The sequence below is a fragment of the Pyrgilauda ruficollis genome, unplaced genomic scaffold, assembly GCF_017590135.1.
Source record: "Pyrgilauda ruficollis isolate IOZ18807 unplaced genomic scaffold, ASM1759013v1 scaffold125, whole genome shotgun sequence".
Classification (NCBI taxonomy): Eukaryota; Metazoa; Chordata; class Aves; order Passeriformes; family Passeridae; genus Pyrgilauda; species Pyrgilauda ruficollis.
This window is the reverse complement of record NW_024510877.1, coordinates 882,781-906,155: the sequence shown is the minus strand read 5'-3', so window position 1 is coordinate 906,155 and position 23,375 is coordinate 882,781. Positions and strand designations below refer to the sequence as shown.

Here is a 23,375-nt window from a genome sequence, read left to right as displayed (position 1 = left end):
TGAGTGGCCTGGTGCATAAAAAACCAAATTTCCCTCTAAAACCACGATGCCTAAAGCTGGAATCCCCGGGCTGTTGATGCTGTTTCCTCTGGCTGAGGTTTGATCTGATCCCTGGAGAGCTCCCATGGATTTTTTTACAGGGCTCAGGTCTCACCTACAACCTGGATTTTTGTTTTTAAAGTCTGACTCCTCCTCCTTTCTCCCCTGATCTCAGAACTTGTCCCTTCCCTGGAAATTCCTGCGGGAATAAACACTCCCCTGTAATCCTGGGATGCATCAGCTGTGCTGGAAGTGACATTCAGGAGTTAAACCCGAGCAGCTGCTGCTTTATTTGGAGTGGCTGGTAATTTTCTGCCTTTGATGCAGAGTGGGGGATGTAATCAGGGTGCCTGAATGGAGAATTTTCAGGATATTTTGGTGAGACAGCAGGGAAAGGAAATCAAGGGCAGCCTCTTGCTGGGTGAGGAAATTAAATATAAAAACTTCGAGCTGAATTGCCACCAAACGAATCTTTTCATGCTGGAGAGCTGTTTAAAATTGTGCTTAACTTGAGCCTGGAAAAAAAATAGCTGCTGAACTGTTGATTATCAAATAATGCAGCTTCCTCAGGGGAGGAGATCTGATCTCTCCCAGGAGGAGCTGCCCTGGGAGCACGAGGAGCTGCTGGCTTTGGTTTGTGACAGCAGAACCTGCAGGGATTTCTGCAGCAGGCGTGGTCCAAAAGGCACAGAAATTGGATAAATTGAATCCCATCCCATGGATACCATGGATCCCATCCCATCCCATCCCATCCCACACCACCCCAGCTCCAGCAGAAGGGGAGATCCTTTCCTACAGCCTCAGGTTGTGCCAGGGGAGGTTTAGGTTGGAAACTGGGACAAAATCCTTCATGGAAAACATCAGGCACTGGAATGGTGGAATCACCATCTCTGGAGGGGTTCAAAATGTCTGGAGGTGGCACTTGGGGACACGGTGTGGGGGTGGCCTTGGCAGGGCTGAGGCCACACTTGCACTTGATGGTAAGAAGGTCTTTGCCAACCTCAGCAGCTCTAGAATTTTATATTTTGGAGCTCCCAAGGAGGAGGAGCTGATTTGTAGCTCAGAGAAGGATTTCCTGGAAGCCTCCTGGCTTGGGATGTGCCACCATGAGCTGCCACTGCCACCCTGTGCTGTGACTTATGGAGGTGACAGATCAGTGCCACCTCTGCAGGGCTGTGACAGATCCAGTGTCACCACTGCTGTGTGTGACAGATCCAGTGCTACCTCTGCAGGGCTGTGACAGATCAGTGCCACCCCTGCTGTGTGTGACAGATCACTGCCACCCTGCCCTGTGTGACAGATCAGTGCCACCTCTGCAGGGCTGTGAGATCAGTGCCACCCTCTGCTGTGTGACAGATCCAGTGCCACCCCTGCCCGGTGTGTGACAGATCCAGTGCTCTTCCTGCTGTGTGTGACAGATCAGTGCCACCTCTGCCCTGTGTGACAGATCAGTGCCACCCTGCTCTGTGTGATAGATCCAGTGCCACCCTGCCCCATGTGATAGATCCACTGCCACCCTGCCCCGTGCGACAGATCAGTGCCACCCTGCTCTGTGTGATAGATCCAGTGCCACCCTGCCCCGTGTGTGACAGATCAGTGCCACCCTGCTCTGTGTGACAGATCAGTGCCACCACTGCCCAGTGTGTGACAGATCCATTGCCACCCTGTCCCATGTGATAGATCCACTGCCACCCTGCCCTGTGTGACAGATCACTGCCACCCTGCTGGGCTGTGACAGATCAGTGCCACCCTCTGCTGTGTGACAGATTGGTGCCACCCTGCCCTGTCGCAGGGCACTGCCACCACTGCTCACCTGGACAGCAGGGACAGGATCCCGGTGTTTGCTCCTGAGATCCTGAAAATCTTTGTGCCCAGAGCGGGGGTTGGGAGGGAAATGCCCCGTGGGGCACAGAGGGCAGAGCAGCCCTGGGGGACAGGGATCTGCCAGGGCCTTGGGGTATCCTGGGTGGGAAAGGTCCCAGACACCCCAAATCCCACCCTGGAGCGGTGCCCAAAGGCTCCTGGAGCCCCGGCAGCCCCGGGGCCGTGCCCGTTCCCTGGGGGCTGTCCCAGGGTTTATTCCCCCCGGGAAGAGCCTTTCCCTGCTCTCCGGCCCTGCCCTGCCCCAGCTCCGCGCCTTTCCCTGCCGGGATCCCGAATTCCCGAGGGCAGGCGCCGCTCCGTGCGCGGCCGCTGGTGCCATCTACCCTCGCTCCCCGGCGCTGCAGCCGCCGCTAATGAGGCTTAATTAAACCAAGCAGTGGCCGTGACAAGGGGACAGCGAGCGCCCGGACACCCCGGAGCGAGCCCGGGCTGTGTCTTCAGGGAATGTCGGCTCCTTGCTGGGAAGGGATCGGGGCAGGTCCTGCTCTGCCCGGGCTCAGCTGAGCCGGCTCGCGGGGATGGATCCGGGTTTAGCTGAGCCGGCTCGGGGGGATGGATCCGGGTTTAGGAATCCCGAGGTGATGGATCCGGGCTCAGCTGAGCCGGCTCGGGGGGATGGATCCAGGTTTAGCAAACCCGGAGTGATGGATCCGGGTTTAGCTGAGCCGGCTTGAGGTGATAGATCCGGGTTTAGCAATCCCAGGGTGATGGATCCAGGCTCAGCAATGCCGGGGTGATGGATCCGGGTTTAGCTGAGCCGGCTCCGGGGGATGGATCCGGGTTTAGCAAACCCGGGGTGATGGATCCGGGCTCAGCAATCCCAGGGTGATGCACACACTGGGCAGTGGTGGCACTGATCTGTCACACAGAGCAGGGTGGCACTGATCTGTCACACAGGGCAGGGGTGGCACTGATCTGTCACACACAGCAGGAAGAGCACTGGATCTGTCACACACCAGGCAGGGGTGGCACTGGATCTGTCACACACAGCAGAGGGTGGCACTGATCTCACAGCCCTGCAGAGGTAGCACTGATCTGTCACACACAGCAGTGGTGGCACTGGATCTGTCACAGCCCAGCAGGGTGACACTGATCTGTCACCTCCATAAGTCACAGCACAGGGTGGCAGTGGCAGCTCATGGTGGCACATCCCAAGCCAGGAGGCTTCCAGGAAATCCTTCTCTGAGCTACAAATCAGCTCCTCCTCCTTGGGAGCTCCAAAATATAAAATTCTAGAGCTGCTGAGGTTGGCAAAGACCTTCTTACCATCGAGTGCAAGTGTGGCCTCAGCCCTGCCAAGGCCACCCCCACACCGTGTCCCCAAGTGCCACCTCCACACCTGACTGCAAAAGGATCTTGACTTTCTGGTTAATTTTTCCAGTTATCCCTGAGGTGAAAGCTGATGTGGAACGAGCTGGGAGTTAAGGAAATAATGATGAACTTGAAAGAAAAGCAACTTTACACCACTTTACTGAAAGTAAATCTGTTTATCGAGGATTAAAAAACTTATCCAGGTGGTGATCAGCATCCCCACTGGTTCTGCAGGTAACCTGTGCTGAAAAAAGGTCTGAGGCTGCTTTGTGTGGGACTTGCAAAAAGAAAAACTTCCAGGTTTGTACAGGATTTTTAGATGTGTTTTTTCCATTTTTTTTCCAGGAGAAGCAATTTTGCAGTGGACAATAAGTGCCAGTTTTGCACCAGCTCAGGGCAGGGAGGAGTGATTGGTTTGGGGTCATCTCTGAGCTGTGACTCAGAGATGAGCCCCTGGCACTGAAATCAGGCACCTTTTATGCAGAAATCACCATCAATTCCTGTGCTCATTTGCATTGAGGACCCTCAAATCTGACTGGAATGATTATTTTCCCCCTCAAACCTCTCACTGAATTCCCAGTGACTCACCCTGTGGATTCACAACTCTCCCAGCTCCCAGGGGCAGAGCCAGATCCCACCTGAGCCAGCTGCAGAGGGATTTGGCTCCAGAGGGAAGAGCAGCCGGGCTGTGAGCAGGGAGGGGCTGCAGGAGCAGAGGGAGCTCAGACCCCTCTCGCTCCCGGCAGCGAATCCCAGCCTGGCCATGGATGGGATCTGGGAATTCTGCAGCAGGCACAGGATCACCGGCAGGTGAAGAGGAGAGAGGAGAGGGAGGAAGATTTGCAGCAAAGGCTCCCCAGCCCCGGAGGTGAGTTCTGGCTCCCAGGAGCAGCAGAGGAAGGGAACTGGCTGGGAGGCAGGAGGGAAAATCCAAACTCCAAAATTCCAAAAAATCCTGTTGGCAGAGACCTGGAAAGGACCGAGAGCTTCCAGTTCTTTTCCTGGGCTGGCAGCAGGACTGGATTGCAGCTGGGGCTTCAGAGGTGCTGTGGGAGCAGGGGAGAAGGGAAAACGGGCTCTGGATGCTGATGGAGCCTTGAGCAGCTGAGAAACCTCGGCAGGACGGGATAAACGGGGAAGCCATGGATGGGTTTTACCCCTCGGCAGGAGGAGCTGGGCAGGACGTGCTCAATGCCACCAGCTGGGCAGGACAAAGACACTCCCCGCTGTCCCTGCGGGTGGTGACAGCCGCCTGCCTGTCCCTCCTCATCCTCTCCGCGCTGCTGGGGAACGCCCTGGTGTGCCTGGCCGTGCTCAGGTTCCCACACCTGCGCTCCAAGGTCACCAACCTCTTCGTGGTCTCCTTGGCCGTGTCTGACCTGCTGGTGGCCGTGCTGGTGATGCCCTGGAGTGCTGCCAGCGACGTGCTGGGCTTCTGGCCCTTCGGGGCTTTCTGTGACCTCTGGGTGGCTTTTGACATCATGTGCTGCACGGCCTCCATCCTCCACCTGTGCCTCATCAGCCTCGAGCGCTACTGGGCCATCACCGACCCCTTCTGCTACCAGAGGAGAGTGACACAGCGCCTGGCCTTCGTCACCATCGGGGTGGCTTGGCTGCTGTCCCTCCTCATCTCCTTCATCCCCGTGCAGCTGCAGTGGCACAAGGAGCTGCCCAGCCGAGAGCAGCTGGGGTTTAACGGCTCTGCGCAGGAGGGGAGCTGTGATTCCAGCCTCAGCAGGACCTACGCCATCTCCTCGTCCCTCATCAGCTTCTACATCCCCGTTGCCATCATGCTGGGCACCTACGGGCGCCTCTTCCACATGGCCCGGCGCCAGCTCCGCAGGGTCTCCTCCCTGGAGAGGCCGGCGGGACGCGCCCAGAGCTGCCCGGGCAGCAGCGACTGCCCTCGGGAAACCTCCCTGAAAAACTCCCTCAAGAAGGAGACCAAGGTGCTCCAGACCCTCTTCATCATCATGGGCGTCTTCGTGTGCTGCTGGCTGCCCTTCTTCGTGCTCAACTGCCTGGAGCCCTTCTGCGACCCTGAGCCGTGCGTCAGCAGGGCCGTGCTCAGCACCTTCACCTGGCTGGGCTGGGCCAACTCCGCCCTCAACCCCATCATCTACGCCTTCAACGCCGAATTCCGCGGGGCTTTCGCCTCCCTGCTGGGCTGGGGCTGCCCGTGCCGCGGCAGCGCCGTGCAGACCGTGACCTTCAGCAAGGAGCTGGCGTCCTTCCACCCCGACAGCTCCGAGCACAGCGCTCTGCAGACCCTCAGCCCGCCCCAGCTGCTGCCCCACGCTGTGCTGCAGGTGGAAAACCCCGAGGTGGCCTTGGAGAGGGTTTCTCTGGGCTCCTGCCCGCCTCAGCACGCCCTGGCTGAGTGCGGAAGCCCCGTGTGGTTGGGGAGGATTCCCCCGCTCGCCAGCAGCGCCTTCCATTGAGCCTGGCTGGGAGAGGAGCGGTGGGAAGGTCTCCAGCAGAGAGGGGAGATGGGACGTTCCTGCCACGCCTGAGGAGCTGAGGGTGATGAGGGTGTTCCACTCTGTTTGAATCCCAGAGTGGTTTTCCAGGTGTCTCCAGCCCTGTTTCTGTAACTGAAATTTGGGCCCAGCCCAGGTGGGCAGCTGGGATCTGTGTTGCTGCTTTCTCCAGTTCACCCATGGTTAAAAAACTTCACTTTCTGCAAAAGATGGAAATGGCAGGGCTGGAGTTGCTCTTTCCTGGTGACTTCAGCTGAGAGAGCAGAGATGGTTGGGTGTCCTGAGCCTCTCCGTGGTCAGGAAGTGAAAACCCAGCTGTGCCTGAGGGTTGGCCACTGCCCTTGTCCTGTGGCCACCAGCACGAGGCTGCTGGATGGACACTGGCCAAATCCAGCTGGTCACTGGGGATAACTCTGCTGGGCTCAGCTCTGGCCCTCCCTGTCCTCAGGAACTCGTTCTGCAGGTCTGGTCACCTTCCCTGGAGCCCGGCGCTGTGTTTGGGAGCAGCTCCTGTCTGCAGCTGTTGCAGGAAGGATTTGGTGGCTAAAATTCTGCTTTATTCTCCCTCTGATTCCCTTCCTCCTCCATTTCATGATGGGTCCTTCTCCGGAGCTGCCTCATTTCAGTCACAAAGGCTCTTCAGGAGCTCTCCTGCTCCCCAATCAACCTCTGGAAGGTTCTGTCTCATCAGAGGGGTCAGGAACAGCTCCCGGGCTCCATCCCAGCCCTGGCGGTGACTTTGGGAAGGAGGTTTGATCCCTGCCTGATTAAACCCGGCTCATCCCTGTGAATCCCAGATATCCTCAGCTCCCCCTCCCCCGCAAACAAAGGGAGAAATCAGCCAGTGCTAATTACAGAGCCCAGTGCTAATTACAGAGCAATGAAACAGAGCCCAGTTAGAGCAGGACCAGCGTGGGAGGGCAGCGGAGCTCTCCCGGCCTCTGGGATTTTTCTAGGGAAGCACTGACAGGATTCCACAGCATCGACGGCATCTCCCTGTGGGACAAGCCAGGAGGATTTTGGGTCAATCCAAAACAATCTTGGGGTTTTTCAGCCTAATTTAGAGAAGGAATTGTTGGTCTGAGATGGGAATGATCATCTGGAACCCCTCAAGGGGCTGAGTTAATCTGAACGCTGCTGTAATGTTTATAATTAATATTTATAATTCAGGGTGTTGTGTGGTGCTTGGAACTCCTGGCTTGGCAGCAGGAGGGAATGGGAGCACTCAGCTTTTCCCAAAACTGTTCTGGAAGAGTTTTTTGATGCCCGTGGCAAAATTCTGGGGCTTAATCCAGGATGGTTTGTAAAGGAATTGGAGGAAAACAGCCAGCTCGGTGTGTCTGTGAGGAACAGGGTGAACCTGCAAAGGAAAGACAACAAAGAGGGTGAAGTGACTCTTTTTGTGCCCTATTACTACCTGTATTTAATCCTTTAATTAAATTAATGTGTTTAATTATTGTTCATTTTCCTGTAGCAGCTCTGACCCAGCAGCAGAAGGGACCAAGTGGTGACAGAGCCAAGCCCAAACCTGCCAGGCTCTGGAAGAAATCCCAGTGTGTTACAGACATTCCTGTGGGCAGACTGGGAAATGGGAACAGCTCCAAACTGGTGGGACTGGGGCTGCCTTTGGCACAGAGCCCCCTTGTTCACCTGGCTGCAGGATGCAGCTCCTTTTTCACTTTTCCCCTTTTTTCCTGCACAGGTTTCCTCTGTAATCCCACCAGGAAGTGTCTTCCTCCTTCTCCTCCTCCTCTTTTCCCTTCTCCCATCCCAAATTCCACACTCGGGTGGTGAAATTATTCCAGTCTGGGGCAGATTCCAGAGCAGGGATTGAGGCAGGATTTGTGCCTGACCCTGCTCTGTAATCCCCAAAAACCACGTCAGTCCTGGAGCTCCGGATGTGCCATGGGTGACCTGGGGACAGGTTCTGGGTTTTTTGGGTGAGGAGCAGAGTGGCCTGAGAAAAGTGATATTTGCAAATGAGGGAAAGGAGGAAAAACATCAAATCCACATGGAAGTCAGCAGATAGAGGGGGAAAATTGGAGGTTCTTCCTAATCCAAACCATTCCATGATTTCAATGTGTTTGGCTGGGGCAGGCAGGGAGAGTGTGGGAATTCACCCTGTGCAGGTGATGTGGAATTGTGCTGCTTTCCCAGCTGGAATTGCAGGGAGACAGCCTGGGACAGGGAATGACTGCTGACCTTAAAGCGACTTTTCAGCAAGAAAAACCCAGGAATTTTAGGAAGAATGGACTTAACAGAGAAAGGCGGAAACGAGCTCAGGGGAGGATAACGGGATGTGGCTGCCGGGGGTTGAAGTCTTGCCTGACTTTGCTTCCAGACTGGAAACCTGCTCCTCTTGTCAGGAAAGCCAGGACGGTGTCCCGGGAAAGCCGAGGCCAGGGGGGCTTCCCAGGAAAACCGAAGCTGGGACAGTGTCCCGGGAAAGCCGAGGCCGGGAGGTTTCTCAGGAAAGCAGCTCCGGGCAGGCTGAAATCAGCCCCGGCTGCCCCAATCTCCGCGGCGATTCTGGAGCGCTCGGAGCCGAACGGGGAGAGGGGGACGGACCTGCCCGGAGGGATCGGGGAGAGCAGAGCCAGGAGCTCCGCCGGCAGCAGATGGAGCCGGGAAGGGGAGGAAGAACCGGGAGCGAGCGGGACAGAACTGGGATGAGGGAGAAGAGCCAGGACAGGCCGAGAGGAGCCCAGACCGAGCGGGAGGAGCCGGGACGGGGACGGAAAAGCGGCCACCAGTCGGGGGGAGCTGGGACGGGGCGGGACGGTCCGGGACAGAGCGGGAGGAGCCGGGATCGAGCGGGAGGAGCCGGCACCGAGCGGGAGGAGCCGGGATCGGGCGGGAGGAGCCGGGGCCGGGCGCAGGCGCCGCGCCGGTATCCGCTGCTCGGCCGGGCCTGGCGGTGAGGACGCGGCGGGACCCCGCACGGGCCGGGCGGAGCCGGGGGGACACCGGGGCTGCGGGAGCGGGGGCGCGGTGGGTCCGCAGGGATTGGGGGCGATGGGGGGCTCGGCGGTGGGGTGGTGATGATGATGATGGTGGCGGGGACAGGAGGCAGCACGTGGCGCTGGGGGTGCGCTGGGAGAAGGGGGGGCAGGGGCATGCAGAGAGCGGGATGGGGGTGTCCGGGAAAGGGGGGATAACGCAGTGCAGAGATGCTGGGGATGGCCAGGGCAGGGGGTTTTGGGATGGCCAGGGCAGGGGGTTTTGGGATGGCCAGGGCAGGGGGATTTTGGGATGCCCTGCGGTGGGGGTTTTGGGATGCCCAGCGATGGGGGATATCGGGGTGCGGACGGAGCCAGCACAGGGGCGGGTGAGATTTGTAGGGGGTGCTGGGCACCCATGGGTGAGGGGTCGTGGCTGTCCCTGTCCCTCCACGTGTGCCCTGTCCCTCGGCAGGCCGCCCTGGCGCTGCGCTCCATGGATGGCGTTTTCCTGTCGCCCAGCGAGGATGAGTTCGTGGGCAGGATCGCGGAGGAGCTGGAGCACTTCATGGTGCAGGGCCAGCACCAGCGGTGGGTGCCCGCCCGGCTGCCCCCGGGCGATGGGAGCTCAGGGACACCTGGGGACCTTGGGCTCGGGCTTTGCATCGCTTTTTGGGGTGAAAGCAGCAGCGTTTGGGGTCTGGCTGTGGAGCTGCAGTGCTGGGATGGGTGGGTGTGGGATCCCCTCCTCTGGTCATGTCTTCAAGCAGGGGTTTGTGGCCATTGGTGGCTTTTGCTCATCCTGGGCTCACCTGGGTCTCTTCCCAGTGCGGTGACCTTTGGAGCCCTTGAGGTGGCCAGTGCCAGGGTGCTGCACAGGAGCAGGGGTGGCAATGCTGAGCTCAGCTCCCTGCCAGCTTGTCGTGACCTTAAATATTTGTTTCAGTGCTTTTTTTTCTTAACAAAGTGTTTGGCAAAGAAATTCCCTGTGCCGTTGTCAAACGCTCAGGGACAAACCTTTTGACAGCAGTGACATTGAACTTGGAGTTTATTTATCCATTCTTGGTTCATTCCTGGTTTCCGTGTGGGAACTGGATTTGTAGAGAAATTTTAAAGTTTGATAGAAGGTTTATATAGTATATATTTGTATATAAATTTTGACAGAAATACTGATTTAGAAGGGTTATAGCATAAGATAGATATTGTTGAGAGGGAAATGAAATTAGACTCAGCCTGGGAGGGAGGGGGTCAGTAGCAGCTTTCTGCTGGTGCTTCCCAGCCTTTCCCATCTGGATACAGCAGGAATTGGGGTCCAGGCCAAGGCCTTGGGGTCAGGCATTCCCAGCCTCCCCACACACACTCCATTTGATGTGTAAAATGTGTCTGGCTGCAAATCTGGGAAGACTTTTCTCTTTAATATCATGAAGTCCTGCTTGGCTTTTTTCTGATTTAAATCCCATGCTGGGAATGACTCGGGGATGAGGTTATTGCATTTTTCCATCATTCCCATCCCTTCCTGCACATTTCTGATGCCTTGAGCCCTCTCTCCTTTCAGAGTGCTCCTGTTCCCACCCCTGTCCAGCCGCCTCAGGTACCTGATCCACCGGACTGTGGAAAACATGGAATTGCTGAGCAGCTTCTCGGTGGGAGAGGGCTGGAGGAGGAGGACGGTCATTTGTCACTCGGCTGTCAGGTGAGCTGTGATCCATTGGGTCAGGGCTGACAACGATCGTGGAATCCTGGAATGGTTTGGGAGGGACCTGAAACTGATCCCAGTGCAACCCTTTGTCACCTTCTGGGGGCACGTCCCACTGTCCCAGGCTGCTCCAAGCCCTGTCCAGCCTGGCCTTGGACACCTCCAGGGATCCAGGGGCCGCCCCAGCTGCTCTAGTAATTCCATCCCAGCCCCTCACCCTCCCAAACTCCCATCCATCCCTGCCCTCTGGCAGTGGGAGCCATTCCCTGTGTCCTGTCCCTCCATCTCTTGTCCCCAGTCCCTCTCCAGCTCTCCTGGCTCCCTCCCCTTCAGGCTCTGGAAGGGGCTCTGAGGTCTCTCTGGAGCCCCTGGAGCATTCCCAGCTCTCTCAGCCTGGCTCCAGAGGGGCTCCAGCCCTCGGATCAAGCACACAGTCACCGTGTCCCATTTAAGGTCTCCATTACCAATGGCACCTCCCAGACCCTAAGGAACAGCGGGATTTTCCCTTAGGGAATTTGATGCTCTTCCTTTTCCTCTGGCAAACCCCACATCCCTGGGCTTCCCCTGCTCCCCTCTCACCATCCTCTCCTTCCCAGGCTTCCCAACGAGACCTCAAACGACCAAAAAGCCGGGACCAACCCCGCTCGGCCGCAGCGGCTGGCGCAGCCCTGGGGCCGGGGGGGCCGGGGGTCCCGGCCGCGCCACGCCGGGGACACCCACGGGGACAGCCCCCGCGCCTCCGTGGGCTCGGGCAGGATCACCAGGCCGCCCAGGAAGAAGCCGGACAAAGCCCTGTACGTGCCCAAAGGGATCCGGAAAAAGGCGAATTGGAGGGAGCGGGAGAGCCCCGGGGCGGAGCCCGACGGGGACGCGGCTCCAGGAGGTGAAAACTGCCCCAGAAATTCCATCGGGGACACCCAGCAGGAGCTGGGCGAGGGTGGAGGCAGCCCTGGGAAGGAAGAGCAGGTCCCGGGAAAAGGCAGCGCTGAGCATCCTCTGTGTGAGGAGAAGGTGCCATCCTTAGGGAACAGCGGTGATTCCTGTGAGCAGGGAAGTCGGGATAAAGACTGTTCCCGTTCCCCGTCTTCTGCGCTCAACAAACACCCAGCCGAGGCAGGAGAGGAAGAGTCAAGCCACGCCAGCACCACCATTCCAGAAGGCAGCGAATTCCAGGGCCAGCTGCAAGAGGAGAACCAATCCGGCCGGGATTCCGGAGGGTCGGAGTGTGGGAGAAGCTCCGTCCCTTTGGAAAACCGTGGTGGCAGCAGGACAGACCCGGCCATGGCAGACCCAGCTGTGACTGACCCCCCAGTCCTGGAAACGCAGACCCCGGAGGGCAGCAGGAGCCAGTCCCCCCCTGGAGAGCAGGATTCCCGGAATTCCGAGGGAGGCCGGGCTGTTTCCACGCGGGAGAGCCCCGGCGCTGGGCAGGTGGAGCATCAACCCCCGCAGAAGGTTCTGGAAGGGCCAGGTGAGGCTCTGGCTGCTCCTGAGGCACTCCACAGTGGCGATCCCGGCGCTCCGGGGCGGATCCGCGGCAGGAAGGAGGAAGAGGAGGACGAGGAGCGCTCGGACGTGGCCGAGGCGCTGTGCCGGGGCCTGGATTTGGCTGCAGGGGACAGAGAGGGGACACGGCAGAGCGGCCTCGAGGACGACTGCACAGCAGAGCTCCTGGCAGAGGTGATTGAGGGAAAATCTGGGAAAAGGGGCAAGGAGTCGCTCCCTGGGAGGAGATTCCGTGTCCTGGGCGGTGCAGGCGGGGCTGGCTGGCCGAGGTGAGGATCGGGGGATCAAACTCGAGCCTGGCTCCTTGTCGGATGTTCTGATCCTCGGTTCGGGTCTTCCCAGATCGTTGGGAATTTGACGGTGAAGGACATCAGCGTCGAGAGGATCAGCGTGGATTATCCCGGCCACGGAGAGGCCCAGCTCAGCGAGGGGGACTTGGGCCACGTCACCGAGATCTACGACTTCCCCTCGTCCCTGAAAACCGAGGATCTGATGGAAATGTTCTCGGATTTCCAGTGAGTAACTGAGCGCGGCAGGGAGCGCAGCCAGCCGGGGACTGCCCGCCAAATTCTGAGCTTTGGTTTCACTCTGTGCCTCAAAGGGCTTTTCCTGCAGTTTAGGCCTGGTTTAAAGCCCAGCTTTACTCCACGTTTCTGGCTACAAAATTCTCAATTTTAGTTTCACTCTGTGTGCTTCAAAGAGGCTTTGCCTGCAGTTTAGGCTTGGTTTAAAGCCCAGCTTTGCTCCACGGCTCTGGCACCCAAATTCTGAATTTTAGTTTTACTTTCCCCTTGGCTTTTCCTGCAGTTTAGGCCTGGTTTAAAGCCCAGCTTTACTCCACGTTTCTGGCTACAAAATTCTCAGTTTTAGTTTCACTCTCTGTGCCTCAAAGGGGCTTTTTCTGCAGTTTAGGCCTGGTTTAAAGCCCAGCTTTACTCCACATTTCTGGCACCCAAATTCTGAATTTTAATTTCATTTTCCCCTCGGCTTTTCCTGTAGTTTAGTCCTGGTTTAAAGCCCAGCTTTACTCCACATTTCTGGCACCCAAATTCTGAATTTTAGTTTTACTTTCCCCTCGGCTTTTCCTGCAGTTTAGGCCTGGTTTAAAGCCCAGCTTTACTCACATTTCTGGCACTCGGATTCTGAATTTTAGTTTTACCTTCCCCTCTCTGTGTGCCTCAAAGGGGCTTTTCCTGCAGTTTAGTCCTGGTCTAAAGCCCAGCTTTACTCCAGGGCTCTGGCACCCAAATTGTGAATTTTAGTTTCACCTTCCCCTCGGCTTTTCCTGCAGTTTAGGCCTGGTTTAAAGCCCAGCTTTACTCACATTTCTGGCACCTAAATTCTGAATTTTAGTTTCACCTTCCCCTTGGCTTTTCCTGCAGTTTAGGCCTGGTCTAAAGCCCAGCTTTACCCCAGGGCTCTGGCACCCCTGTTCCCCACAGCCAGGCCTGGCCTGGCTCCATCCAGGTGGAGATATTTGGTGCTTTTTTGGGGATATTTTTGTTGGTTCCTGGGTGATTCCATCGGAGGTTCCCAGGAGAAGGGCTCAGTCCTGGGGATGGAATTGGGGAAATCCAGGGAATGAGCTTGGATTAGAGAGTGAGGGCACAGCTGGGTCCAGCTCTGAGCTCCTGTAAAAGGCACCTTTCCCTGTTTTCCTCTCTTGGATAATTCCTGGATTAGATGGGGAAATTCCCTCTACAGACCCCTTCAATTAAACCAAATAAACTACATTTTTAAATGAAATTATTTTTTAAAATTACATTTTAAATCATTCTTCAGTGAGGGCAGAGCTGAGTTCAACTCCTGTTTTCTTCCCCCTCTTTTGAGATAATCCCTGGATTAGATGGGAAAATTCCCTCTACAGATCAATTAAACCAAATAAATAAATAACATTTCAAAATTAGATTTAAATTATTATTTACAACTATATTTTAAATAATTCTTCAGTGAGGGCAGATCTGGGTCCAGCTCTGAGTTCCTCTCTTGTTTTCCTCCCCCTCTCTTGGGATAATTCCTGGATTAGATGGGAAAATTCCCTCTTCAGATCCCTTCAATTAAACCCAATAAATTACATTTTAAAATGATATTATCATTTAAAACTGTATTTTAAATAATTGTCCAGTGAGGGCAGCTCTGAGTTCCTCTCCTGTTTTCCTCCCCCTCTTGGGATAATTCCTGGATTAGATGGGAAAATTCCTTCTACAGAGCAATTAAACCAAATAAACTACATTTGAAAATGATATTTAAATTATTCTTTGAAAGAATAATTTGTGTTTAATCGTTTAAATTTATATTTGAATAATATTTAAATAATTCTTCCTGCATTGTGTGTGCTTCCTCAGATTTATTTTTCCACTCTCTGGGAGTGAAGCAGAGCTGGAAAAGGACAGATCCAGTGGAGCACGGATTGGAATATTTTGGAATATTTTGGAATTCCTGCTCTCAAATTCCCATTTTCCACTGACTCTTTATGAGATTTCACCCCAAAATCACTTCACAAATCCCTTGGTTTTTATTTTTATGCCTGGGGAGCACTTAAAAAATGGCAATATTTTGGTGCCAAAAGCCAGTCCCTGAAACTGAGGTTGGGTTTGAGACAAAAAGGAGAATTCTGGGGCAATTCCACGTCGTGGCCTCGAGCAGGGCACATTTAATGGCTTTTTTCCTTCTTTTCCTGCCTTTTCTCCCATTTAAAATGGGAATAATGCTTTGGGAAACTCCAGAAACCTCTGAAAACCCCTCCTGGGCTGCTGGGTTTTATCTGGGCTTCGTTTTTCTCCACATTAATTGAAATTATTCTCTTTTCTTGCAGCGAGAGTGGCTTCAAAATCCAGTGGGTGGATGATACCCATGCCCTGGGAATCTTCTCCAGCCTCTCCACAGGTATTTGGGGTGGGATTGAGGCAGCCCAGAGCTCCCCAGCCCCTGCCCAGTGCCCTGAGATTTTTTATTTTATTTTATTTTATTTTTATATTTTTTTATATTTTATTATATTTTATTTAAATTGTTATTTAATTTTACTTTTATTTTTTATAGTCTATTTTTTAATATTTTAATGTTTTTTCCTGTTCCTTTCCATCCTGGAAAGGTTTGGGAAGCTGGAATTTCTGGGATGGGATATGGAAACTGATTTTTAATTGCCTTGGATGCAGCTGAGTGCACTCTTAGAAATGACTTATAATAATAACAATGATAATAAAGTGGCTTTTCACTTTTTTTTCCCATTTTTTGTCTTTCATGACTTGAAAAAAATCCAGTGAACATGCAGTCACCTCCCAAGGAGGGGGATGGCACCAAAAATCTGGATAAAGTCATTTTTTTGGGAGGACAAACACCCCAGGTGCAGCCAGCCCTGGAGGGGCTCCTCTCGTACCCCAGCAGCTTCTGCTCTTTTGTTTGGGATTTCCTCTGAAAGTGCCAAAACTCTTTTAAAAAACCATTTTTCCTGTTTTTTGGATTCCTCCTGAGGCTCCCACCGCGACTTCAGCTGGGTCAGCCCCAGCCTGGAGCAGATGCTGAGATCACTGAGCGCTTTTGTGCTTTTTGGTGGGTTTTTTGTGATGGGGAGATCTTAGAGAAGAGTTTTGTGTTAGGAATGAGGGGTGGACGGGATCTTTGTACCATTGTGGAAACTTTATTTGTTGTTTTTTTGAGATCTTTAAAGATTTTTGTGTTAGGAACGAGGGGTGGATGGGATTGTTGGTTTTCCAGTTTAGGTTGTTTATTTTTCTCTGATTAAACTTCCTCCATCCTAAACTTTTTCCTCCATCCTAAACTTTCTTCCATCCTAAACTTCTTCAATACTAAACTTTTCCTCCATACTAAATTTTTTCCAGGCTAAACTTTTTTTTTTTTTCCACTAAACTTTTTTTTTTCCCACTAAACTTTTTCCTCCACACTAAACTTTTTTCCATACTAAACTCTTCTATACTAAACTTTTTCCTCCATACTAAACTTTTTCCGTGCTAAACTTTTCTTTCCACTTTAAACTTTTTCCTCCATCCTAAACTTTGTCCTCCACACTGAATTTTTTTCCATCCTAAACTTTTTCTTCCACACTAATCTTTTTTTCCATCCTAAACTTTTTCCTCTATCCTAAACATTTTCTTCCACACTAAACTTTTTCTTCCATACTAACCACTTTTTCCTCCATACTGAACTTTTTCCTCCACACTAAACCTTTTTTTTTCCATCCTAAACATTTTCTTCCACACTAAATTTTTTCCTCCATCCTAAACTTTTTTTCCATCCTAAACTTTTTTTTCATACTAAACTTCTATACTAAACTTTTTCCTCCATACTAAACTTTTCCTTTCCTACTAAACTTTTTCCTCCATCCTAACCATTTTCTTCCATGATAAACTTTTTCTTCCATACTAAAATTTTCCATACTAAACTTCTTTTTTCTATACTAAAAACTTTTTCCATACTAAACTCTCTTTTCCGTACTAAACTTTTTCCATACTAAACTTTTTCAATACTAAAACCCCCAAGTTTTCACCCTGTGATAAGCTACACCACAATCTATTTCACACACTCGTTGATCCCAGTTCATCCCAAAGCCTTGGGAGCTTTCTCCATGGACGGGGTTAAAAGCAGAGTACTGCTGGGGGTTGGGACATCTCAGGACAGGCAGAGAAATCTCTCCTGTGCCCTGGGTTCCAGCACACCATAATGTGAATTTTGGGGTTAATTCCATCTTTTTGTGTCCCTGCAGCGTCCCAGGCCCTGGGTTCCCGTTACCCCTGCCTGAAGATCCGGCCCCTGATCCACGCCAGCAAACAGGCCAAGGTCAAGGCACTCCAGAGACCAAGTAAGGCAGAATCCCTAAATTCAGCCCACCTCTCTTGATTTCCCACTCCTCACCGGTCCAGATGACAGGATCAATTATTTTTCTGATTGGGTTTTTTATGGATTTCTCGGCACTGAGCTGTGGTGTGGAATTTTGCTGGAATTCAGATTGAATTTCATTTTTTTGGGTGTAATTTGCTGCTCTTCAGGGCAGCTGGAAGGGGAGGGTTGTGCTGGAATTGGGATTTTTTGGCAGGCAAAGCCATCCAATTCCCCAGGAATTTTCTCTGCCCTCTCCCCCTGGCAATCCAAAGGAAACAAACCCAATCTTGTGGTTGGCATAATTTTATTCAGGAAGGAGAAATGGTGAAGCTGAGCCATGATCATCAGTTGATTGATTACCATTGATTGATTGATTGATCGATTTCATTGCCTTTCAATCACATTGATCAGGTCCAGTTGCCACAGGAAAGCAAAGCCATGAACCTCAGCAGCAGCAGACTCTGAACCAACAATTCCTGGCATTTTCCAGCTCACTGCAGTCAGAATAAATTCCAATTTGAATGCTTTAAAGGGACACTGTCACAGTGACAAATTCCTGAGTTTCAGCACTGCTGCATTTAAAGGAAACATCCAAAATTTGCTTTATTTGCATCTCCCCTTCATCTGTTTTTTTTTTTTTTTAATTTATTCACTATTCTGAATCAGGTTAAATGAAAATAGAATTAATTTATTATTTAATTAATAATTTAATGTAGTAATTAAACATAAATTCTGTTGGTATCCAGTTTCAATTGATTATTTTCCAAACACAAATTTGGATTTTTATTAGCTGACAGTGTCTCTTTTAAAAAAAAAATTTTAATGAATTTTTTTTTCCCTTAATGAATGAAACTTTTGGAAAAACAAAGAAAGCCCCCCTTGCTGTGTAAATAACAACTGCAAATTGATAAAGGATTAATTAATTAACCCCCATATCCAAATTATTGTGGAGTTGGTGAAATTTTGGTGGATTTCCTTGCAGATGGAATTGCAGCAATCCAAGAAATGGAGGGCACTGACCACAGGGCTTCCCAAATCATCTGAAATATTTAGATATAATTGAAAATGCAGATTTTTTTTAATTTTCCTTGCTGTTTTCCAAGGATTTTGGCAGCTGCTTCGAGGAGTTTCAATTGGATAAATGGATAAATTGCCTGGGTGTTTCCAGGCATGGAAAGGGATGGCATGTTGGGAATTTTGTCAATTCACAAGGATGGGATGCTGGGAATTTTGCCAGGAATAATTCCTGGAAGAGGATGGGGAACAATTTTCCCCACAGCAGCAGAGCCCTGAACCTTTATGGTGACCAAACAACAGAAAATGTAAAATATGGAATTCCATCATCCTGAAAAAAAAACCCAATTTATTCACCGAGACAGATTTCATCTCGATAAACAAATAAAACAGCAGGGAAAAAAAGCTGATTTTTGGGATTTAACCAGGAATTTCTCCCTGACCATGTCCCAGCTGGGTAATTTTTTCCCATTTTTCCCTAGAACTGCTTCATCTGGGGAAGGAGAGGCCGCAGACGGACACGGCGGTGGCCAGGAGACTCGTGTCCCACGCCCTGGGCTGGAGGCACAGGCAGCACGAGGCCACAGGGACTGAAGTTTTCCAGGCAGAATCCTTGGATCAGGAGGAATAATCCCAAAAAAACCCAAAAAAGGCTGTAAAGATGAGCATGGCTGTGCTATTAAATGCATGCAGAGCAGGCAGTGCCACGGGGGTGTTCCTTTAGGGATCAGCTTGGGAGAGTTGGGAATGGGAATTCTTGTTGGGGTTTTTTTGGAGCCCTGGGAAGTGCTGGAATTCTTTGTTGGGTGTTTCAAAGCAGCTGGGGCACCTGCAGGAATGAGGTGGTTTCTTTATTCCTTGTTCCTGCTCTGTTTTCCAACAAAAAATAGGCATTAAGAGTCAGAAAATTGGGATTTTTTTGGGCCAAAATTCAACTCTAAGCAAGGGCAGGAGTTCAAAAATCTGTTCCACGTTTGTTGTAATGTTGCTGTTCATATATCCCAGAAAACTGATGGGCAGTGAATCCAAGCTTTAGGGAATTTCTTACTTATTTACAGAGTTTCTAGAGCCTGAACTTCCCTGTTGGTGAGGAAAGTTGGGATCTGCTCATTAGGGGGAAAAAACCTCCAGATTTGTGCTGATGTGCCCAGAGCTGGGTTTAAAGTGAGCTTCCACCCCCATCCCAGGCTCTGCTCGTGCTGCAGTCTGGAATTCTGAGGAAAAACTGGAATTTTCCAATTGCCAGGGGTGAAAACCCTTTGCCAGCCGCCCTCTGGGGCACTGGAGAAATGACAAATACTCAAAATATTTCTGCATTTTGAAGCCTCACAACATCCCTGAGGTGGGGTTTGGGGGAAGTTTGCAGCTTCCCTGTGGAATCAGCTGGAATTCCAGGTAACTTTGATTGTAGAAGAGGGGGGAAAACCCCCAAACTTCCAGGAATTGTGAGGAGAAATACACCAAGGGCTTCTAAAGTGATTTTTTGTTTCCAGGGAAATGGATTTTATTGGAGCTCTGTAGCAAAGTGTGTCCTCAAACAAACAGAGGAGCACCGGGAATTCCCACAGGAGGAGATCCCTGGGGATGAGAGGCACAAATTCCCTCTGCAAGGTGCACAAGGATCATTCATCCTTGAAAAAAAAAGATGGAATATCCAGTCAGGAGGTGATTCTTGGATGGGCACAGCACCTGGTGGGTGGAGGATCCCTGTGGGATGGGAATTTCCAGCCCAGAGGCCTCATCCCTGGGAATCTGCTGAGTTCTGGGTCACTTCAGGGAGCTTTGATTCCATGGTGAGATTCCATGGTGAGATTCCATGTGAGATTCCATGTGAGATTCCATGGTCAGATTTCCTGTGAGATTTCCTGTGAGATTCCATGTGAGATCCCTGTGAAATTCCCTGTGAAATTCCACGTTCTGCTCCCCTCCGGAGCGTGGCCGTTGTTGGATCCAAGCGTTTCACTGCAGTATTAAATTCAGCTTTACACTGTTCTGCTCACAAAAAGCTGCTCCTTTTTTGTTTTCCTATTTTTTTTTTTATTTTTCCTTTCTTTCTATTTCCTTGCTAAACTGGAGTCAGTGCTGAGGAGGAGTGCAGGAAGCAGCAGCACATACAGGCATGGGGAGTGGAAAAGAGCTGAAAATTCCCAAATAATGCCTTGGAAATGAAGGATAAAGGCACTTTTGGGTGGCTGGCACCCAACCTGAGGCGAGGAGTGCTGCAAAATGTGGGAGAAATCTTTGGAATGGTGAAGAGCTGGAGCTGAGGAGAGCTGGAATTGCAGGAAGGCACCGAGGGGTGGCCTGAGCACCTAAACTGGGGAGGGAGAGGCTTCTTCAGGAACGATTCACCTGAAATTCAGAGTTTGGTGGAGGCTCCATTTCCTGGGGTGCAGTGGTTCGGGAAGGGCCGGAGCAGGAGTCCTGGCTTCCTTAAATTAGTGGGAATTCTACCGGGCAGACACGTTGTTATTTGTGAGTCCCCTCAAGTGCTCGAACTTCTGCTCCGTCTCCTCGCTGAAGGAACCACCTGGAGAGGCCACGGGGAGAGCAGGGGTCAGCAGGAGAGGGAAAACCAGTGGGAATGCTGGGAGAGGGTGGGAAAAACACTTGGGAAAACCTTTGGGAACACTGGGAAAGGGAAATAGACTTGGGATCACTGGGAGAGCATGGGGAAAACCCTTGGGATCAGCAGGAGAGAATGGGAAAAGCACTCGGGAACGTGGGGAGGGGGAAGAACCCTTGGGAATACTAGGAGAGTACAGGAAAAGCACTTGGGAACACTGGAAGAGCACAGGAAAAGCACTTGGGAACAGGGGGAGAGGGAAAAACACTTGGCAACACCAAGAAAAGATGGGAAAAACACTTGGGAATACTGGGAAAGTGCAGGGTGAACAGGGAAAAGTGCTTGGGAACAGCAGGAGAAGGAAAAACTCTTGGGAACACGGGGAGAGCACAGGGAAAACACTTGGGAATACTGGGAGAGGGAAAAGCACTTGGGAACACCAGGAGAGGGAAAAGCCTTTGGAAAATGGGGAGAGCATGGAAAAAAACCCTTGGGAACACTGGGGGAGCACGGGGTGAGCAGGAGCAGGGAAGAGCACTTGGGATCACCAGGAGAGCACAGGAAAAACACTTGGGAACAGGGGGAGAGCATAGGGAAAAACTGGGAACTCCAGAAGGGGAAAAAACCCTTGGGATCACTGGGACAGCATGGGAAAAACCCTTGGGAACGCCAGGAGAGGGAAAAACACATGGGAAGGGGGAGAGCATGGGAAAAACTCTTGGGAACACTGGGAGAGGGAAAAACACTTGGAAAATGGGGAGAGCATGGGGAAAACACTCGGGATTGGGAACACCAGGAAAGCACAGGGTGAGCAGGGAAACACTGGGAGAGGGAAAAGCTCTTGGGAACATGGGGAGAGCACAGGAAAAACCCTGGAGAACACAGGAAAAGCACTCAGGAACACCAGGAGAGCATGGGGAGAGCAGGGAAAAGGATTTGGGAACACTGGGAGAGGGAAAGGGACTTGGGAACATTGGGAAAGTAATGGGAAAACCACTTGGGAACACCAGGAAAGCACAGGGTGAGCAGGGAAAAACCCTTGGAATACTGGGAGAGGGAAAAGGGATTGGGTGGAACCAGTGCCCTGGAAATGAAGGGCTTAAAGGTTTGGGGTTAATTAAATGAAGTTTTAATTAAATCTTGCCCCAACTGGCACAGCCAGGAGTCCCCAGGAGGGCTGGATGTGGATTTGCAAGACTGAATTACCCAAATGTCGCTGGTTTGGTGCTTAAAAAATAAAGTGAGGCCCAACAAGGCCTGTGAGGGTGTGAGGGCTCTGCTCTGAACCAGAAACAAACCCCAACTTCTCTCTAATTAGGACAAAGTGAAAGTTAAAACCTTTATTTTTAACCAGAAATATCTCCCAGCTCAGCTGCAGAGCCCAAGCAGCAGCTGGAATGGGCTTCACTTTCCTGAACTAGGTCACAGCCTGAAATGTGACACACAAAATGAGAATTTTCTGCTAAAATCCCAACAAAATAATGAGAAAAATCTGGATTTTTTTTTTTTTCCAGGAAAAACATTCCTTGAAGAAGAGAATTTTCAAAGCTGGTTTTACTTGGAGCTGGGCAGGGAGTTGTGTGAATTCATTTTCTGTGGTAAAAACAGTCCTGAAAAGCCCCCAAGTTAATTCCATTTTCAATGGTTTTGACAATGGAATGAGCCAAATTTAAATTAGTTTGGCTTTGATATTTCCACGACCGAAAAGAAAAATACCAAATGATAATATTTTAAATTTTTTTCCAGGAAAACAGATTCCCCTGACATTCCAGGGACATTTTAATTCCTGCCTGCTACAGCAGGCTCTTTCCCATTGCTTCATTTGTTTTCCAAGAGAAGTTTGTGATCCGAAGAGATCCCAGCTTGGCAAAATAATTTGATTTTTGGAAGAAGGAATTTTCCCAGGACATTGGGATTGCACCAGAGCTTTTCAGAGGGGGAAAGCATTAAATTCCTTGTCTGAGAGGAATCCTTGGGGCGTGCCTGAGGATTCCCAGCCCTCACCTATGTGGCAGTTGTACATCCAGATGCGCTGCCCGTCGTAGCGGCTCCGGCATTTCATGACGTTGTTGGAATAATCCGACTCTGCCACCTCGTAGTTGGGGTTGATCACCACCTGGGAGGGGTGGAGGGACAGGGGTGGGGTTGTTGGAAGGGGAATTGGGGAGGATCAATTGTTGTGTTTTACAGCATTTTGTTTGCAAAAAAATGAAAATATGATTCGTTTTACCAGGAGAGAGAAATGAATTGAATAAAGCCAGGTCAGGGAGTAAAGGAGCAGTCAGGGAATCCTGGGATGGTTGGGATGGAAGGACCTGAAATCCCATCCAGAGCCACCCCTGCCAGGGCAGGGACACCTCCCATTGTCCCAGGGTGCTCCAACCTGGCCTTGGGCACTGCCAGGGATCCAGGGGCAGCCACAGCTCCTCTGGGAATTCCATCCCAGCCCCTCCCACCCTCATTCCTTCCCAATATCCCACCCAAATCTCCCCTTTTCCAGTGGGAGCCATTCCCTGTGTCCTGTCCCTCCATCCCTTGTCCCCAGTCCCTCTCCAGCTCCTGGAGCCCCTTCAGGCTCTGAGCTCTCCCTGGAGCCTTCTCCTCTCCAGGTGAGCATTCCCAGTTCCCTCCCCTTTCCTCCCAGCAGAGCTGCTCCATCTCTAATTCACCACAACCACACCTTCCCCCACACCCCAAAATCTCCCTCCAAACCCCCATTTTCCATTTCACACAGCTCAGACAAATAATTCCTCTCCTTTCCCTCCTCCCCAGTGCCAGTGGCTGTTTTTTGACCTAGACAATTCCCCCATGGGCCTGGCCCAAATTCGTGCAAAAACCCCACAAACAGCACCATTTAATCCCAAAGTTCAGGGAATGTTGATTACAACCAGCTCCATGAGGGGTGTTGTGCTTTGGGGTGTGACAACACTGTCAGCAACATCAGCTGGGCTGGGCCTATCCAGGATTAGCTGGACATTGAATTTTTAAGACTTTAATATCCAAACTGTGCTCATGGGCCCTGATTTTTCCCTTGGGAGCGTGTGTTGATTATCCTGGTGGATAATCCTTTCTCTTTAAGGCATCTGGGAATAGAATCCCTTTAT

At 51.6% G+C, this 23,375-nt stretch overlaps 3 protein-coding genes across 4 annotated transcripts in view; 2 read left to right on the top strand and 1 right to left on the bottom strand.

Annotated features, from left to right (window-relative positions):
* Window positions 1–4,232: 4,232 nt before the first annotated feature.
* Window positions 4,233–6,077, top strand: LOC121365991 (D(1) dopamine receptor-like). Its single transcript, XM_041490645.1, has one exon. The coding sequence runs from the start codon at window positions 4,377–4,379 to the stop codon at window positions 5,673–5,675; it is 1,299 nt and encodes a 432-aa protein (XP_041346579.1). The 5' UTR covers window positions 4,233–4,376; the 3' UTR covers window positions 5,676–6,077.
* Window positions 6,078–8,507: 2,430 nt separating this feature from the next.
* R3HCC1 (R3H domain and coiled-coil containing 1) lies at window positions 8,508–18,402 on the top strand. 2 transcript variants are annotated; one of them, XM_041490654.1, is made up of 8 exons: window positions 8,508–8,631; window positions 9,129–9,244; window positions 10,209–10,346; window positions 10,946–12,029; window positions 12,198–12,370; window positions 14,671–14,741; window positions 16,576–16,671; window positions 18,188–18,402. In XM_041490654.1, exons 2-8 carry the CDS (start codon window positions 9,150–9,152, stop codon window positions 18,334–18,336), a joined length of 1,806 nt encoding a protein of 601 aa, XP_041346588.1. In that variant the 5' UTR covers window positions 8,508–8,631; window positions 9,129–9,149; the 3' UTR covers window positions 18,337–18,402. The 2 variants fall into 2 exon arrangements, with proteins under 2 accessions (XP_041346588.1, XP_041346589.1); XM_041490655.1 differs by having other exon boundaries at window positions 8,559–8,705.
* Window positions 18,403–19,268: 866 nt separating this feature from the next.
* Window positions 19,269–23,375, bottom strand: part of LOXL2 (lysyl oxidase like 2) — a 57,272-nt gene continuing 53,165 nt past the window's right edge. Inside the window, exons 13-14 of the mRNA XM_041490652.1 lie at window positions 22,276–22,387; window positions 19,269–20,235 (exon numbers count right to left, since the gene is read on the bottom strand). Of these exons, the coding sequence (XP_041346586.1) occupies window positions 20,156–20,235; window positions 22,276–22,387 (192 nt within the window). The 3' untranslated portion in view covers window positions 19,269–20,155. The remainder of the gene's footprint in view (window positions 20,236–22,275; window positions 22,388–23,375) is intronic.